This window comes from Diceros bicornis, chromosome 8 (genome assembly GCF_020826845.1).
Source record: "Diceros bicornis minor isolate mBicDic1 chromosome 8, mDicBic1.mat.cur, whole genome shotgun sequence".
NCBI classification, from domain to species: Eukaryota; Metazoa; Chordata; class Mammalia; order Perissodactyla; family Rhinocerotidae; genus Diceros; species Diceros bicornis.
Window position 1 is genome coordinate 13,878,405 of NC_080747.1, and position 17,101 is coordinate 13,895,505.

Consider the following 17,101-nt stretch of genomic DNA (forward strand, 5'->3'; position numbering starts at 1 on the left):
TGCTTTTACATGCACAGCGCCATCCCTCCATCTCAGAGTCTGATATGCCAAGAGGGAATCGTGAGTGTGTTAAAAAACTTATTTCAGGGTTTGACCACCCCTTTGGAGAACATCAGACTGAAGACTGCTAGCAGCCCATGACGCTAGTACATTCATCTGTGACTGTATATAAGATGTGGTTGACTAAAGAAGACAACACAATAAATGAAGTGCATTTATTAGGAAGATAAACTCCAAATAATCACAGTAGTTCTCTTGCATGCTTGGCAACTGCACAGGAAAAAGATACCTAACAGGGCCATGGGATTTTGCTTATACCACAAAGAGTCTTAAGGCAGTTTAATTCACGGCTACAAAAACTGTGACATAAACATAACATTCAATAATAAGTCAGGCCCCAAAATGTCCCCAATACCAACAAATCTCTAAACTAGTCAAGTCGACAGCCACTGTCAGGGACAGATAAATGGAGTCTCAAAAGCAATTCAAGATGATGCCGATACAGAGGGGGCTGTTCAGAGACCTCCAAAACTTACACAGTTTACACAGATTCACGGTGCCATGTGTAGGCCTCACCCTCACATGTTTTTATTTCACATAAACATTTTACACTGTCCTAGGAGAACAAATGGCACATTAGGTGACAGAAAAACAGGACTCACTATCTCGTACCACGAGCAGAATTACAGAAGATATGGGGCTGGATGCGGCCACACTGAGACAGATTAACGACTTTTCTGGCAGGCCCCTGGCAGGCACTGAGATGAGGCTTAAGAATACGCTGGGGTAAGCTCCGTCTTTCCCTCTGTGGTTACCACCTTGATCAGGCTTCCTGACCTCGGTCGGTTCTTCTCTGTGATCCAGTCACGGAAGGTTCTAGGAGAAAGAAGAGAAGCTTTACATTTTAAAAGCACAAATCTGGATACAGGCTTATATTCATATCAATGGTTTGAGGGGTGTGAAAAAGCAGGATTTTTCACAGCAGCTGTGAAAATGCCACTAGGAATCATGGACGCGTATGCAGATCCCCAGTGATTTTAGTACTTACTCATTCTATTTTCTGAGTGGCAGGATTTGATGATATTTTAACTTTCATTTTTGTATTTTTATGCATTGTTGGAATCTTTTATGATACAGTGGTATGATTTTAAGTGATTAAAAAAAGGTTTTAATTAGTTAATTCTAAGAGAGAGATGTGTGCACAATCCTTTATACTTTGCTAGATTACCTTCCCAGAAATTTAAAAGTAAGAAAGAGAAGAAATTCATTTGCTGGTTTGTTTTTTTTTTTTTTAGCAAACACTGATGGAACACCCACGGCTGTGCCAAGCAACGAAAAGAGATAAAAAACGGACTATTACAATAAAATCTGTTAAATGCAGGAATGGGGGCATTTAATAACTAACCCTGTGTGTGGGGAGGGGCAACTAACCGTGCCTGGGGAAGACCTCCTCTAAAAAGACGGGAATGAACGAGTACACAACGAATTCACAGGGATGACAAGTAGCTGGTAATATTTAAAACGAAACCTTTACACTTGAGTACTCCATCCTACTGACCATCTCCTGGCTAGGACTTCGGACCCTCTTTCATTGGAAAGCACTGATGAGTTCCCGGGATATTCATCAGTGCCGACCTATAACCCTCCAGATCAGACCTGAAGTTTAACAGTCAAGTCATTCAGGCTCCCACATTGAAGGCTGAACAAGCCATTGCAAGTTGGCTCAAGACACAAAACACTGCTGAAACTCCCTAAAGTGGCGTAAATGTCAAGACCCCAGCTCTGGGGCGGGGCCGAGCCTAGGGGATGGCTCCGAAGGGGCCCAGTCTCGTTGGGATGTGTAGGAGCACATGTGTTACTTAGGCAGGCTACAAACTGTCTTCCTTCTCCTTCACCTCGTCAGCAGTCTGGAGTGGGTGAGAGAGACGCCACTCTAACCACGGATGGTAAAAGAGGGTGCCGTGCTCACAGACGTTTCAAAGCAAGCTTTATGCCAACTTGTCACATGAGTTTTCAAATGCTACAAATGGGTGAACATGATTTCTGGAACAAAGAATGGCTGTCCCAGCCCACCTTCTGTGGGTGTGTGGCTCAGCACCGATTTAGACACGTGAGCCCAGGTATTCCACCTAGATCGGCGTCTTACGCCCACACAACTGCTCCTCGTTACAGAGACAATAATATTAACAGGAGCCGAGGTTGACTGAGCACTTGCTACGGGTCAACATTGTGCCAAGGGCCTGGCTCACACTATCATATTTAATCTTCCTAACAATTATTATGGATCCCATCATACAGGCAGGGCAACTGAGGCCTAGAGCAGTTCAACGACATGCTCCGGCTGGTCTGGCTGGTCAGTGGAGGAGCCAGGAGTCACAGCGGCACTACCGACCCCTCCACTCTGAGATCCACACTGGTGTGTGATATACCCTCGGAGGCCGGTAACCTCACAAGACCACCCATGTTGGTAAACCCAGAGAGCATGGGCTTGTCCTCTAGCCCATAAAGGGCACAGAATGGGGGCTGGAAGCTGCTTAATGACTGACATTATTACTACAATACTCACTCGACTAGGAACTCTAAGGGCGTCCAGGAGCGGAAGTCGGCCTCGGGCATCGATTTCCTGTTTGCTGGGGTATCCAGGGTAACCCTGCAGAGCACAGAGATAAGCCTGTCATGTGTGCCTCCCCTTGATAACAGCTGCCGGTCCTCCTCCGCCAGCAAAATGCACCATGAGCCTCTGGCCCCGGGGGTGGCAGCAGTGATGCGGACATCATATGGAGATAATCAGAGAGAGGGCAGGGAGCCGTCCATCCGCATTTCCAGAGATCACATGGAGTAATTAGCGAGGCACTCTGGGACCCACTCTTCAGCAGATAGAAGCAAAACCAAAGAGCCACATTTTGCCTTTTTTGAAACATAGCCCTTACTGAAGTAAACTGCTTTGCTGTTTATATCCTCATTCACTCCCTAAAATGTGGCAGACTCATTTCTAAGGATTTTTGAAGTGTAATAATAAAATTCCTTTAAAATATGGTAAAAAGGCAGTCTCATCCTTTGTTTTGTGGCTGTTTTCTTTGAACCCTTATGATTTTCAGGAAGAGAATACAGAATTCAGGTATGTATGACTCTCCCAAGAACATTCAGGCCTCGGGAATCATTCAAAATAGCTGTGGGACCACGTCACAGAATCACAGAAGCTCACAAATGAAAGGGAACTGGAAAGTCTAGTCACCTAGAAGTCCCAGTGTCCACTTTATAGGACTATAGGTAAGAGGCCAGATGGTGCCGGAACCATTCCAGCAAGAAAGAACGCTCTAGCTCCATAGAAGCTGCCTAGATCTTCTTCCCGATCACAAATAGGAACGTCTCCCATAGTCTCCCCCAGACTCCCCCAACACATAAACACAAAGACGAAACACAGCCTCTCTTCCACAGTGACCTTATAATGACTTGAAAGACAGAACCACAAATATTAAATAAAATGTATAGGCTACTTTTAATAAGGAGGGAGGGAGGGAGGGACGGATGGAGGGAAGGAAAGAAAACAAGAAGAAAGACAGGCCCACCCCATCAGCCCATCAACCACCAGGATAATCCAACACCTGTAGAAGCATTTTCAGGGCCTTTTGTGGATTTTAGAAGCCAAGGTGATGGCACACACAAATCCCCGGTGGAAAGCGGCATTAACTGTCAGCAGTGGGGAAGAGGAGGGCAGCAACTGGGAAGCCCCCAACTACTTACGGGAGCACAGCGATGGCCGCAGACCCAGGCGGCATGCCGCTGTTCTTGCCGGCGAGGCTCTGGCAGAGCTGGTGAACGGCACCTTTGGCCATGCCGTAGCCGATCATCCCTGGGAAACGGGGAGAAAACAGTTCAGTGACCACTGGCCGCCAGTGGTGTGTCCAAAGAACACCACGCCAGGGTCCAGAGGAGGCCGGGAAGAAGAGAAGGACGGACATCTACGGAGAGAAAGTGGAGGAAACGTAACATTTCAAGTGCCCCTACTATTCTCCTGGTGCTTACCACTTATCACAAAAGCCATGAGGTTCATCTGTTTTTAGTGCAGGGGAAGCTGAGGCTGGGACAGGGTGAGTAATAGGCCTAGGCTCACACACAGACTTGCACTGAGGCCAACAGAGAGCTTAAAGGCCCGGCAAGAGCTGGGTTCTGAACCCTTGGATCAATAACTGCCTGTAAGCAAAATCGAGCAGTCACGTGGGGTGCAGGCTTTGGCGTCAAGCTGCACAGGTTCAAATCCTAGCTCCTCCACTTTCCACCTAAGAAATCCTGGGCAAGTTCTCAAAACCTTCCTAATCCTCCGTTACCCTATTTGTAAAGTGGGAACAAAGTACTTAACTCTGCACTTAGCATAAGGTAGGTGCTCAATAAATGTTTCCCATCAAATTAACAGCAGTAACGTGCCTTGGAGTCCCACTCTGTTGAAAGTACACCATTTGAGCAATTCTGACATAAGCACACATGCTACCTACTAGTTTCCGTTGCCTCCCACCAGTCAGTGAATGTTTGCTGCTTGAAGCAAGGCACACCTTTTATTAGGACAGGTTTCCATCTGCCCCGCAGACTTGTGGCAGGACGGGGTCTCTCTCCTCTCTATAGTCCCCACAGCACCCAGCTGTGGGTCTTCACTAAATGCCACTATCACAGCAGCAAAGAAGAATGGCTAAATGCTTCAACACCTCTCCTCCTTCAGAAAACCACTACTTCTTCCAGAGGTCAGCAGCCTCCTTAAAAACCCCAACACACATGCTGTTTAAAGTATAACAGCTGAGGAGGCATCAAAGGTCCAGAGGGAGGTGGGGATCACAGCCCAGCCCAGGAACCAATCACCAAACCCTTCAACAGCAACCTTGAATTGCAAAAGAGGGTCAAGGTCTCAACAAGTTATTTAGAAGCACAAGAAGACTATTTCACCATCTCTGGCTCCTCTGTTTCAACAGGGGCAGGAGGCCAACAGTGATATAAAGATCAACAACTCCGCAGGGATTAAAATACACCAGCGCATGAATCTCACTCATCCAGCCCCATCCCCAGCACACTCCCGGGGCTCCCTCTTCATTCCATTCAAACAACACAAAAGCAGGGAAGCTGAGGGAGAAAGAAACAAGGAAGCAACCAGCAACCCACGACCCCATGAGTTTAATTCTACAGAATTCTACACAATGCAGGTCAGGGGATCATTTGCAAGATATGGAAAAAAAAAAAATGCATTTCATTAAGAAGATAAATACGGTCTTCCCAATTACAAAATGATTGATGTTGTCCCTAAAGACTGATTTCCAAAGACAGCACAGACCCTTACATGGTGAACAAGAGTGATCACCGTCATTTTAATATAGTTTATCCTCCAGGGGACAGTCCACAAATACAACCTTGGAAACAGGAGGGTGGGGTTTTCTCAGTATCTTTCCAAGTGAAAAACTCCCCATTTTTGAACATGTCTTCTTGGGTTTGAAGGACTACTAAGCCTGTTCATCATTCACTTTCACAGATTTCCCTACATTTTTCTGGGGTCTGAACCTAAGTTAAAAGGTTTCGGGGCTGGCCCAGTGGCATAGCGCATGCTCCGCTTTGGAGGCGTAGGGTTTGCCGGTTCGGATCCTGGGTGCGGACCTACTCACCACTCATCAAGCCATGCTGAGGCCGCGTCCCACAAAGAGCAACTGGAAGGATGTGTAACTATGACATACAACTATCTACTGGGGCTTTGGGGAGAAAAAAGGAAAAAAGGAGGAAGACTGGCAACAGATGTTAGCTCAGGGCCAATCTTCCTCAAAAAAAAAAATCAAAAAGATTTCATAACTCAAGTAAGTTTAACATCATCTAACTATGGGCATGAACAAACTTACTAACATCTGAAGTAGGAGTAGCTGGGCAAAAGGAAGTCTGGAGTAAATAATAATAAAAGTTCACATTTAACATTGACTCTCTGTAATACTTTTCTAAGCCATTTACAACCATTAAGACAATTACAAGTCACAACCACCATATCAAGGAGGTTTTACTATTTATCCCCATTTTACAGATGACAGAACTGAGGCTCAGAGAAGTTAAGTAACTTGCCAAATATCGCACAGAGAGTAAGTGGCAAAACCACAATAGAAAACCAACCTGTGCAGTTCTAGAGCCTGTAGTCTTAACCAGTAACCAAAACTGTAAACAAAGAAAGATATTTATAAACCAAAAAAAGAGAAGAGACTGTGTTGTCCTTAGAAACATTAGTCTTTCAGTCCTAGGGTTTCCTTTTTTAAATGTCAAGCTATTACTCATTTCTCTATTTACTTTCTAGTGCCTCTGCTCTATGTCAGCTTTAATAAAAATCAGATCTCAAGCAAACTAACATCTAACATTTACACAGCTATAATTATTGCAATAGCCATGGACTTGTAAGATCATATGCTCTGAGAAATGTAATAAGAAATCGTTCATTTGTAAAAGCCTCACAGTTCAGTGAGTTACATTAAAATTGAAAAGGCATTCATGGTCTCTACCACTTACTAAAGAAGTCCAAATACAGCTCCTGTTTTTATTTAAGACAATTTTAACTTAGGTAGTGGAGTAGACACTTTCTGCCTCCCTGTGCTGTCTCCCCGTCCCCCCATTAAATTCCTTTAGCCCTATCCCAAAGGGAGTGCTATGGGTTGAACCGTGTCCCCCTAAAATTCATTTATTGAAGTCCTAACTCCAAGTACCTCAGAATCATGACTGTCTTTGGAGATGGAGTCTTTAAAGAGGTAATTAAGTTAAAATGAGGTCATCAGGATGGGTCCTAATCCAATATGACTGGTGTCCTTATAAAAAGAGATTAGGACACAGATATGTACAGAGGGAAGACCATGTGAGGACACAGGGAGAAGGCGACCATCTACAAGCCAAGGAGAGAGGCCTCAGAAGAAACCAACCCTGCCCGACACCTTGAACTCGGACTTCCAGTCTCCAGAACTGTGAGATACTAAATTTCTATTACTTAAGCCACCCAGTCTGTTGTACTTTGTTATGTTAGCCCTAGGAAACTAACACAGGGAGTAAAAAATGCAAAGGAAACTCGGATTTGCACGATGTAATAGAAAAAGCACACAATTTGGAAATGATCAGGGTTTTGATTCAAAGTAAGTTTGTGACTTACTTATTGCATAAACCCAGACAAGTTACTTAACCTCTAAGTTTTAGTGTCCTTACCCATAAATTGAAAATGGTAATAATGACATCTACCCCAGGATTAAATGAGAATACATATGAAATGAAAAAAGTGACTGTAGTAAGACTTATCATGTGCCGGGGACTTTACATATATCAATACTTCTAACACCTTAAGGCGTTACCTTACATATTCAAGGTAGACGCTACTGTCACTATATTACAACTAAGGAAACTACCGCAGAAATTTGGTGAAAGAGATCAAATAACGCGTTCAGGGCCACACAGCTAGGGTGAAGAATCCACCCCAGCCTCTCTCATTCTACTGCCCAACAGCCAAGCTGCTTCCCTGGAACATATGAACACAATGTGATGATAATAACATGTTTATTAACTAATTAATATCTACTACACCACCATTCATTCCCTGGGTGGATCATAGATAAATAAACCAGATGAGAGGGAGGTGCCAGATTATACTGTTCGTTAACCACCAGGAACATGAGGACAATGCAAATGACAGGCTTAGGAGTCTCTCCCCTAAAAAGATTCAGGCCTAAAAGGAAGCTGAATCCACCCACCTGTGAAGCTCCTAAGAGGAGAAAGGGTTTTCATATTCCTCACCTCATGGAAGTGCCCAGCTACCCCACTGAGCAGGTGTGAGCATTCCCATTTCACAGGTGGGGAAATGAAGGCTTACCAGGAGTCCCTTCCAGGGCGGCCTTGGCCCCAGTCAAAGTCAGGAGGCCTCCTTCCTTGAGGTGCTTGGTGGCCAGGTGGCTGGAGATGGTCGACGTCCATATGCTCTGCTTCCACAGCTGGTCACAGTTTTTAAAGAGAGCTGAGGGACAATGGAAAGAGGAGCTCAACTCACGGCACCCGACACTCGAGGAAGCACTCACGGCCATTCCCACTATCCCGGTCCCTGTCTGCAACAAAGTCTACAGCAGTAATCTGCAGTACAAACAGCACAGGGCTCATGGTCAGAGAGACATCGGTTCACATCCAGGACACATGATCACCTGCAGCTCAGCTACCTCAAATTAAAGTGGTAAAATTTTAGCCAATAAATGAGGACTGTTAACAGATATGCTGGCCTGGTTGTAATTCAAAGACTGTTCTACTTTATGAAGGGCATTGGATTTGTAATAAGAACCTACATGTCTAAGTCAGGTTTTACCTGTGATAAAAATCTGAGGGACTATTACCACATGGACATAAAGAGGGCTTTTATAGAGCTACATTTTTGATGGTTGAGAGTTTAATGCCAGCTGCTTTGAAAATTCTTTAAAAGAAAGCTGAAATAACAACCATCTCACACTCGTTTTATCCCTCTGGCCTTGCTAGAGACGTAAGGAGGAACAAGTGGTAATGGATGTCACATCACGGCTGGGCAGCCGTCCCCTTCCTCCCTTACAGGGCACACAGGACCCAATGAAGCTGCACCCATGATCTGGAAAGAAAGCCCTCCTGATACGGGAGGAGGGTCTTCAGTAGGTGACAACCAAAGTATTGCATTTCCCTGCTAAAAAGGACTCAAAAAAAAATTGATGGATCCACATTTATCACTTCTTGTTCCCCAAACACATAAAAGGCCATCAGGGTGTTCTGCCAACCCAATCACCCCACAAAATACCAATTCCACATTTAAGTGTGGTTCACAGAAAATCAATTACTTTTTAAATGGCTTTGACTAACAAATGTAGAAGGAATGACAGAATTAGAAAGCCACCTTTGTCCAACCCCAACTGGGATAACTGATTCGGGCAGGTATTATCAATGGATGCTTAAAACCACTAGGTTTTGGGAATTTGGGAGTCTCAAAGTGTTTGGGAACAGGATACTCACACACGACGCCAACGTAGCATCCCACAGACCACTTACTGATTGCAAACAGAAAAATGTACCTTTACAATGGAAGTCCATTGGCTACCACCTTAACCAAGCATCAAATTTGGCATCATGGTGGATGACTAGGGTGACCTGACATGGTGAGAGGCTCAGCATGATGGAATATGAAGTACGTAACATCACTCAGGAAGAATTCTCTCCTCCAAAACATTCAACCTGAATCTAAGCAAGTCTCTAGACCTAAATTCCAGTTCACAGGAAATACCAGGGACAGAGGAACAAGGTAAATGATACCTTGAAGAAACAGACAAATTCAGAATGCAGGACATTCTATATGAAAACTGCCCTGGACTCACCAAAAAAGTCTATCACAGAAAAAAAAAAATTCTAGATTAACAGACCAAAAACAACAACAAAATACAGTGCACAAATCCTGACTGGAATATATTTAGGGAAAACAACTATACACGATATGGACTAAAGTGGGGTAATTTGGATTTAGGCTGAATATTATTAATCTTATACAATTACCGTTAATTTTCTTAGGTATGAGAATGGTAGTATGATAAAGCAGGAGAAAGGGCTTAATCTTTGGAGATGCATGCTGAAATATGGAAGTGTCTACTTTCAAAAAGTTAACAAAGGGGCCAGCTTGTTAGCGCAGCAGTTAAGGGTGCGCACTCTGCTTCGACGGCCCGGGGTTCGTGGGTTCGGATCCCGGGTGCGCACCAACGCACCGCTCATCAAGCCATGCTGTGGCGGCGTCCCATATAAAGTAAAGGAAGATGGGCACAGATGTTAGCCCAGGGCCAATGTTCCTCAGCAAAAAGAGGAGGATTGGCATAGGATGTTAGACCAGGGCTAATCTTTCTCACAAAAAAAAAAAAAAAAAAGGTTAACAAAACAATACACACACGCAAGGAAGCAGGAGAGTGCAAGTGTGGCAAATTAACAATTGCTGAATCTAGATGGAGCACATAAGGGTGTTCATTAAACTGTTCCTTCAACTTGTCTGTCTGTTTGAAAATGTTCATAATAACAAGTTGAAAAAATGTACTCCGCTTTAATAAAAGCTCACTTTTGAGTCCTTTTGACCTTCAGAATGATCTTTCCATTTCATACACATCCCCCAACTTCCAGTAACAAGCCCTGTAAGATCAGGGCAGAAACAATGCTGATATCATTCTGCCTCTACTTTAAACTTCAAACCCAATGTCCCTCCCATGGTCCCCTCTATGGGAAGTTTCTTCTTCATCTGTAAAATGGGGGTGTTAATCCCTAGCTCACAAAGCCACTATAAACGTTCTGCGAGACATACAGAAAAACGCCTGGCCTGGCACATGGTATAGACCCAACCCGTGCCAGCTGGACAAGGCGCAGAGCGAATGATTAACTCAGAAAAAGACTCACACTTGGACTTGGCATTGCCCCCAGCCCATCCTCCAGCCACACAAAGAATCGCGTCCACCTTCTCTTCACCCAAGAGCTTTCCAATCTCAGCAGTCACCTTAAACAAAGGGACAAAAAGATGCATAACTGTCAGGGAAACCCAAAGAGGCTGGCATCTTTACAGATACATCAGTTTATTTTTCACTTCTTTTTAAGCCAGTTTACAGTGCCTGGCAATTAACATTTTGAAAATTAGATGTAGGAGCAATCTACCACAAGCATTTTGGATAGTGAAGCCCAACTATATTTCAACACGATTTTTATAAAGCAATCTAGAGTCTTCTTTTAAACATTCTCTAAAGGGTGGGGACATAAGCATCCCTGCAATAAGCCAATTAACAAAGAAAAGTAGGAAAAGGTCAAAAAAAAAAAATGACCCGGAGCTTCATTGCCTGCAGCTAACCTTCTGGTATATTTCTTTCCAGACTTTCTTCACAAATCGCAGAATCATAATCTGAGATAATCAATTCTACTCTCCCCACCAGTACAAAAATCCCTTTAACTGCAACTCTAAAAGAAAATGTCAAAGAGATTATTTTTTTAAAAAGAGTAATAAAAAAATACAGTCAATGGCAAAATGTTGGTAAATATCGAGTACATGGGGGTTCATTTTAATTCTCTCTCTACTTCTGTTTGATTGAAATTTTTCAAGTGTTGAAAATATATATATATCCTTTTGTTACAATATATTAAAACAAAATCTGATGAGACAGGCAATCCTGGCCAACAACCATGACCCTTTTCCATATTTCTCTGGAATGGCTGAGATGACGCCTCCCAATTGTTTCCTTAAGACAACACAAGATGGTCTATCTCTCTCAGCAGCAACATTTCAGGCCCTGCCCTCTCTCCCCAGCAATTTCGGAGGTCTCAAAGTACTCAGTCAAAGAGAATCTTTGTCAATGGAAACCAATCTTTCCTCTCCCTACATTCCACACCTAACGCTTTCCTTTTAAGAAGATTCCTGTATTTTCCTTGGCCTCAATTCCCGAGTATCGCACTTAATCCCAACTTATCTTTTGTTGACCTTCCTCCTGGCTGCCCCCTCCGTTCCTTCTTAAACCCTGTCCTGTCGCCCAGAGCCCAGCTGCGGGAAGTTGGACAGTCTGGCGTCTGTACGCACACACAACCCGCGCACGCTCCACTTTGCAGGGAAGCGTGGATCCCGCAGCAACGATGCACCTGTTTGACTTGTTTTTTACAAGATCTGTAATAGCTGTGCATTTTTTAAACTCCTCCCCTTTAAATTTTGCTCTCTGCCCAACAGTTTTCCGTAGATTTAGTGCCTTTCTCACTTCATCTCCTCACTGTCACCAGTGAATTTCCTGCCCAGGGGGCCAATTTTACATCTACTATGATTGAATTTCCTCTTCTGGAGCTTTAAAATCAAAAAGTGGATGTCATGCTGTCTGTCCAGAAATTCTTAATTGGGGGGGGTGGCGGGGAGTAGGAAGGATTAAAGATTTTAAAAGCTAAAGCTTATAATAAATAAGGCGTTTCTCAGTCTTTGTCTTAAAGACGCACCGTATAGTCAAGTCTCAGACGGGGACAACTTCACATTCAATAAAGCACACGGACACACAAACCTGCAGTTAACAGGAGCAGGAGAGACACTGAAGAGACACTAATTACAGAGAACCACACCCAGAAGGGCCGCTGCTCTCTAAGCACAGGTGTGCTTCCCTTGCACTTGGTTTTAGCATTTACTACTTTATTCACATGAAGCTATTCTATTCTGCAGAGAGGCAGCTTAGCATGCAGATAGGAGCACAGACATCAAATCCCACTGCCCAGGTTCAAATCCTGGCTATGCCACCTACGACCTATTTGACCTTGAGCAAATTCCAGGGCCTTTCTGTGCCTAGACTCCCCATTTCTAAAAAGGAGATAAAATCAGAAACTTTATTTTGAGGGTGTTACGGAGATGAAGCAAGTTAATGTGAACAAAGCACTTAGAATGGTGCCTGACACATACCAATGCCACGTCAACTTTTACTATTAAGCCCATTAAGGCCAATATGTATCATTAAGTAGGAAACATTAGGATCATATTAAGAAAAGTAAGAATAACAAAAATCTATATTCTGGAATAAGTCAGCTGGCTTTTTATATCCTAATCTATGTCGAACTGACACTTTAGAAAGGGCAAATGAGCAGTACAGTATGCTCACGGTTTTGGGGTTTTTTAGATTTACACATGTATATGTTTGGAAAAATAGATTAGAAGGAAATATAACAAAATATTAACTGCATAGTGGGACTAGAAATGATTTCTCCCTTCTTTTTGCTTTACTGTATTTTCTATATCATGCATGCATCACTTTTAAAATTTTAAAAATTTGTTATAAAAATAGGTAAGGACATAAAATACCAGATGCCCAACAGTGTTCAGATTACTAGAGAGAGCATAACTAAACAAAAAGCAGAACCTGAACTTATTAAAGTTGTTAATAAGTTCTGGTTAATAAGTTGTTAATAAGTCTCTTGTTAATGAGTCATTAATAAGTCTCTTGTTAATAAGTTGTTAATCTCTTGTTAGTAAGTTGTTAATAAGTCTCTTGTTAGGAGCCCCAGGCTTCTGACTCCACCACCAGCTGGCTTGTTGGTCGTGTCACTTAGTGTCTGAAACTCAGTCTCCTCAGCTATCAAATGGAACCACCACCACCCGCCTGCCGACCTGAGTGCTTGTGAAAAATGGTGCATCACACAAAGAATGACGTGGAGATTTCCTTGGGAATGTGGATTGGTGCGCTGGCAAGAGAGCCACATAATGCAGTCCTTCAGGAGCTCGTGGGAACAGCTCTTCCAGAAAGGTACACCCACTGAAGAGCATCTCAGATATTTATACCAGCCCATCCATCAAATTGTTAACAGAGCTTCCTTCTGGAGAGTGACACTGTCACGGAGAAACAGGGGTTTTTCACAGTTTACTTATATATTTATAGAGTTTTGTTTGACTTCTTGTTTTACAGTAAGCATATCACTTTATAATTTAAAATAATCTGTTTGGTTAATATTCATGCTTTGAACTGGGAAGCTACACTTTTTAGAACGTATCCTAAATAAATAATCAGAGATGGAGAAAAAGATGTTCACTGCAGCATTCTTGATAATGGTAAAAAAGAAAAACTGCAAAAACCTTAAATGTAAAATAGGTGGAAACTAAGGAAATTGTGACTAATCCATAAAATTAAAAATTACATGCCAACACAGAGGGTTTTTTTAAGTGATCTGGAGAAGTAAAGTAAACGTTAAGTTAAAAAAAGCTGACCATAAAATACAAGACAGAAGATTATCTCAACTTTTAAAACTAATAACATACAGTACGCATAGGAAAGACAAGAAAATGGGCCAAAATGTGAACATAAGCTAATTAGAAATAGATCATGGGTAATTTATCTTCTTTGTATTTTTTTTTTTTTTTTTTACTTTTTCCAAATTTCCCTCAATAAGCACAAATGGCTTTCATAAATACAGAAACAATATTTGAAAAAAAGGAAGAACACATCGCCAGTGGTAACTCCTCCCCAGGGTTCCCCTAACAATGCTTGGTGGGGCCTCTTCTGGAATCACCTGGTCAGCCTGCTCCGTAAATGAGTCCGTCATTTTAACGACAACGCTAGCACTAGCATCTTCATTCTCCACCACGTCGATGCTGGCGACCCACTGGAGGGAAGGAGAAAAAAGCTCTGGTCAAGAGACAATAAGTTGTTATTCCTATAAAGATCATCCACATCCAGAAATGGGGGGAGTGGAGAGAGATGAGAGGCTTAAATGAAACCCCACTAGAAGAGAGGATCTAGCTACCGACCTCTCATACTTACAGGGACCTTTGGCTTCGGGCAGCCTACCCCTTACTAAGCCCCAGGCCAGCCCATTCTGCCTCCAAACACCTTATCGTCTTCCACTCTCACCTCTGAAAGCCAAACCCTGCACTTCCAGAGACTTCCTAGACCAGGGGTCTGCAAAGGTTTTCTGTAAGGGGCCAGAGAGTAAATATTTCAGGCTTTGCTGGCCTTTCGGTCTCTGTTGCAACTACCCAATTCTGCTATCGTAGCAAGAGAGCAACCACAGACAAGAGGTGAACAAATGAGCGTGGCTCTGTGCCAATAAAACTCTGGACACCGAAATGTAAATTTCATATAGTTTTCACATGTCACAAAATATTCTATTTTTTTTGTGAGGAAGATTGTCCCCACATCTGTGCCAACCTTCCTCTATTTTGTATGTGGGATGCTGCCAGAGCATGGCTTTGATGAGTGGTTGTGTAGGTCCACGTCCAGGATCTGAACCTGTGAACCCCAGGCCACCAAAGCAGAGCGAGCGAACTTAACCACTACACCACTAGGATGGTCCCTCATATTCTTCTTCTTTTGATTTCTTTTCAACCATTTAAAAATGTGAACCCAGTCTTAGCTCTTGGGCTGTACCAAAACAGATGGAAGGCAGGACTCGGCCCAGGGAGGACCAGAGTTTTCAAACCCCTGCCCCAGAGCACAGAGGGACAGCTTTGGGTTTGGGAACCAGACAGACAGGGGTTTAACTCCTGGGTCTGCCATACAGCAGGTTTCTCGTCCTCATGCTCTGCAGAGGCTCCTCACCTGTAAAATGGGGGTTAACATGAACAGGGTTAGTGAAAGAATTAGCTAAAATGGAGGATGCTACAGCTGCCGGCACAGGTGACAAATGGTTCTAAGAAAGCTCCAGAGCCCTGCGGTCTGAAGGCCCCAGAGATAAAGATCTCTACCACAAGCTTTGAAGAACACAGCATCCATTCAAGAACACTCACTACTTCTATGTTACAAGCCACAGGGGATACTGAGACCAAAAGGCTGCATCTCACCCTCCCAGAGCCCCCAGGAATGAAGGGGGGCTGGGAGATGGGACACGGAACACAGAGAGTCATCAGATTCTGGCAAGTCAAAGGTAAACCAAACTGCACCCCGGGGCCGGCCCCATGGCTTAGCCATTAAGTGCACGCGCTCCGCTACTGGCGGCCCGGGTCGGGTTCCCGGGTGCGCACCGAGGCACCGCTTGTCCGGCCATGCTGAGGCCGCGGCCCACATACAGCAACTAGCAGGATGTGCAACTATGACATACAACTATCTACTGGGGCTTTGGGGAGAAAAAGGGAAAAAAAGGAGGAGGACTGGCAATAGACGTTAGCTCAAGGCCAGTCTTCCTCAGCAAAAAGAGGAGGATTGGCATGGATGTTAGCTCAGGGCTGATCTTCCTCACAAAAAAACAAAAAAAAAAACTGCACCCACCAGGGTGAAGTGCCCCCACCAAGGAATTGCACAGCCCTCACATCTGTAAGTGTGGATACCAATAGGACTACTGTCTTAAAAGTCAATGGGAAGAGGAAATGAAATTAAGAGTATGGGGGAGCGCTGCGCCTGGCACCTGGCCCGCACTCTTTAAATGCTCCCTCCCACTGTCACCACCACCCATCTCCGCAGACCTGGGAAGACGCCCCACAGCAGTCTTCCCAGGTTCCAAACAGGTAAATGGTAGGAAGGTGTTGGTGTGTTTAGAATCCCTGAGAAGTATAATCCTATACCAGATTCTGAGGGAGAAGACGACCCTGGAACCCTGTCTCTGGTCCCAGGTTACCCTTGCCCAGGCTACTGCCACTGCTAACTAAACCTCCAGGAAGGCACAGGGCAGCCTGTCCCCGGGGAATGCGCTGAGCCCTGCTGGGTGGCTGGGGTCAGGGTCCCTGGCAGGGAACCAGCGTGACTCCTACTTGCAGCCTTCTGGGAGCGGATACTTGATGACCCAGATGAAACAGCCTTTGCAAAACAAAGAAACCACCAGCATTTGGGGGCTGAGCCTTCAAAGTATTAGGTCCAATGAATGCTAAAGGAATAGGAGTATGTATCAATAATATATATATTTATATATAAAATAAATACATCAATGGCAACCAACATATAAACAGCTTTTACCACGAGTCAGGTAATTTACGCGAAACGACTCCAATTATCTCATTTAATCCCCACAACTCCCCTAAGGGGTAAATACTATCCTTATCCTCATTTTACAGATGGGAAAACTGAGGCTCGGGGACGTTAAGCAATCAGTTCACGGTCAAGGCCTAGTAGCCCGAGGCAGGCAGTGTAATTCTAGATCTTTCCTTCTCATTATCTCTCCCTGTCCCCTCAACTCCGCTCCTCTTCCTCCCCCTCTGGAATTCTCTCCCGAGTCATGCCCTACTTTCTGGGCCTGGCGGAGGCCGAGGAAGCAGCCCCCCACCACCGTCTTTGCAGAGCGAAGGCCCCGCACCTGCGGCCGGGCGTGGGCACGCAGTCGGAGACAGGAACAGACGTGTAGACCTGGCCGTGCACATGCAAGCACCCACGTCTGGGGGTGCACAGGGGCCCCAGCTTCCTCCCGGCGGTCCTCCCGGGCTGCACCGGAAGGCCCCCCCTGCTCCCCAGTCACCCTCGTGCCCGCCCGCCACCCCACCTGCCCCTCCCGGCGGAGACCCGGCCGCCCGCAGCCCGCCGCCCGCCGAATTACCCAGTTGCAGGCCCGGAAGGCAAGCACGCATCGGGAGCCCAGCGCGCCCCTGCCGCCGTACACCAGCACCCGGCGCGCCTCGCCCGCGGCCGCCGCCATCGCGCTCCTGCGGCTCGGCTCC

At 44.8% G+C, this 17,101-nt stretch overlaps 1 protein-coding gene across 1 annotated transcript; it reads right to left on the reverse strand.

Moving 5' to 3' along the window:
- Nucleotides 1-201: 201 nt before the first annotated feature.
- QDPR (quinoid dihydropteridine reductase) lies at nucleotides 202-17,101 on the reverse strand. Its single transcript, XM_058546787.1, has 7 exons — nucleotides 16,981-17,101; nucleotides 14,032-14,124; nucleotides 10,420-10,516; nucleotides 7,859-7,999; nucleotides 3,745-3,853; nucleotides 2,567-2,650; nucleotides 202-876 (listed from the first exon to the last, which is right to left on the reverse strand). Exons 1-7 carry the CDS (start codon nucleotides 17,077-17,079, stop codon nucleotides 771-773), a joined length of 729 nt encoding a protein of 242 aa, XP_058402770.1. The 5' UTR covers nucleotides 17,080-17,101; the 3' UTR covers nucleotides 202-770.

What these genes read in the sequence shown, in the direction of transcription:
- QDPR (XM_058546787.1), bottom strand. Translation starts at nt 17,079, where the DNA reads ATGGCGGCGGCCGCGGGCGAGGCGCGCCGGGTGCTGGTGTACGGCGGC. An exon ending in CGCCCTGGAAGGGACTCCTG is followed by an intron (nt 3,854 to 7,858) that starts GTAAGCCTTCAT and finishes CCCGTTTCCCAG; the next exon opens with GGATGATCGGCTACGGCATG. An exon ending in GCGGCCATCGCTGTGCTCCC is followed by an intron (nt 2,651 to 3,744) that starts GTAAGTAGTTGG and finishes TGTGCTCTGCAG; the next exon opens with GGTTACCCTGGATACCCCAG.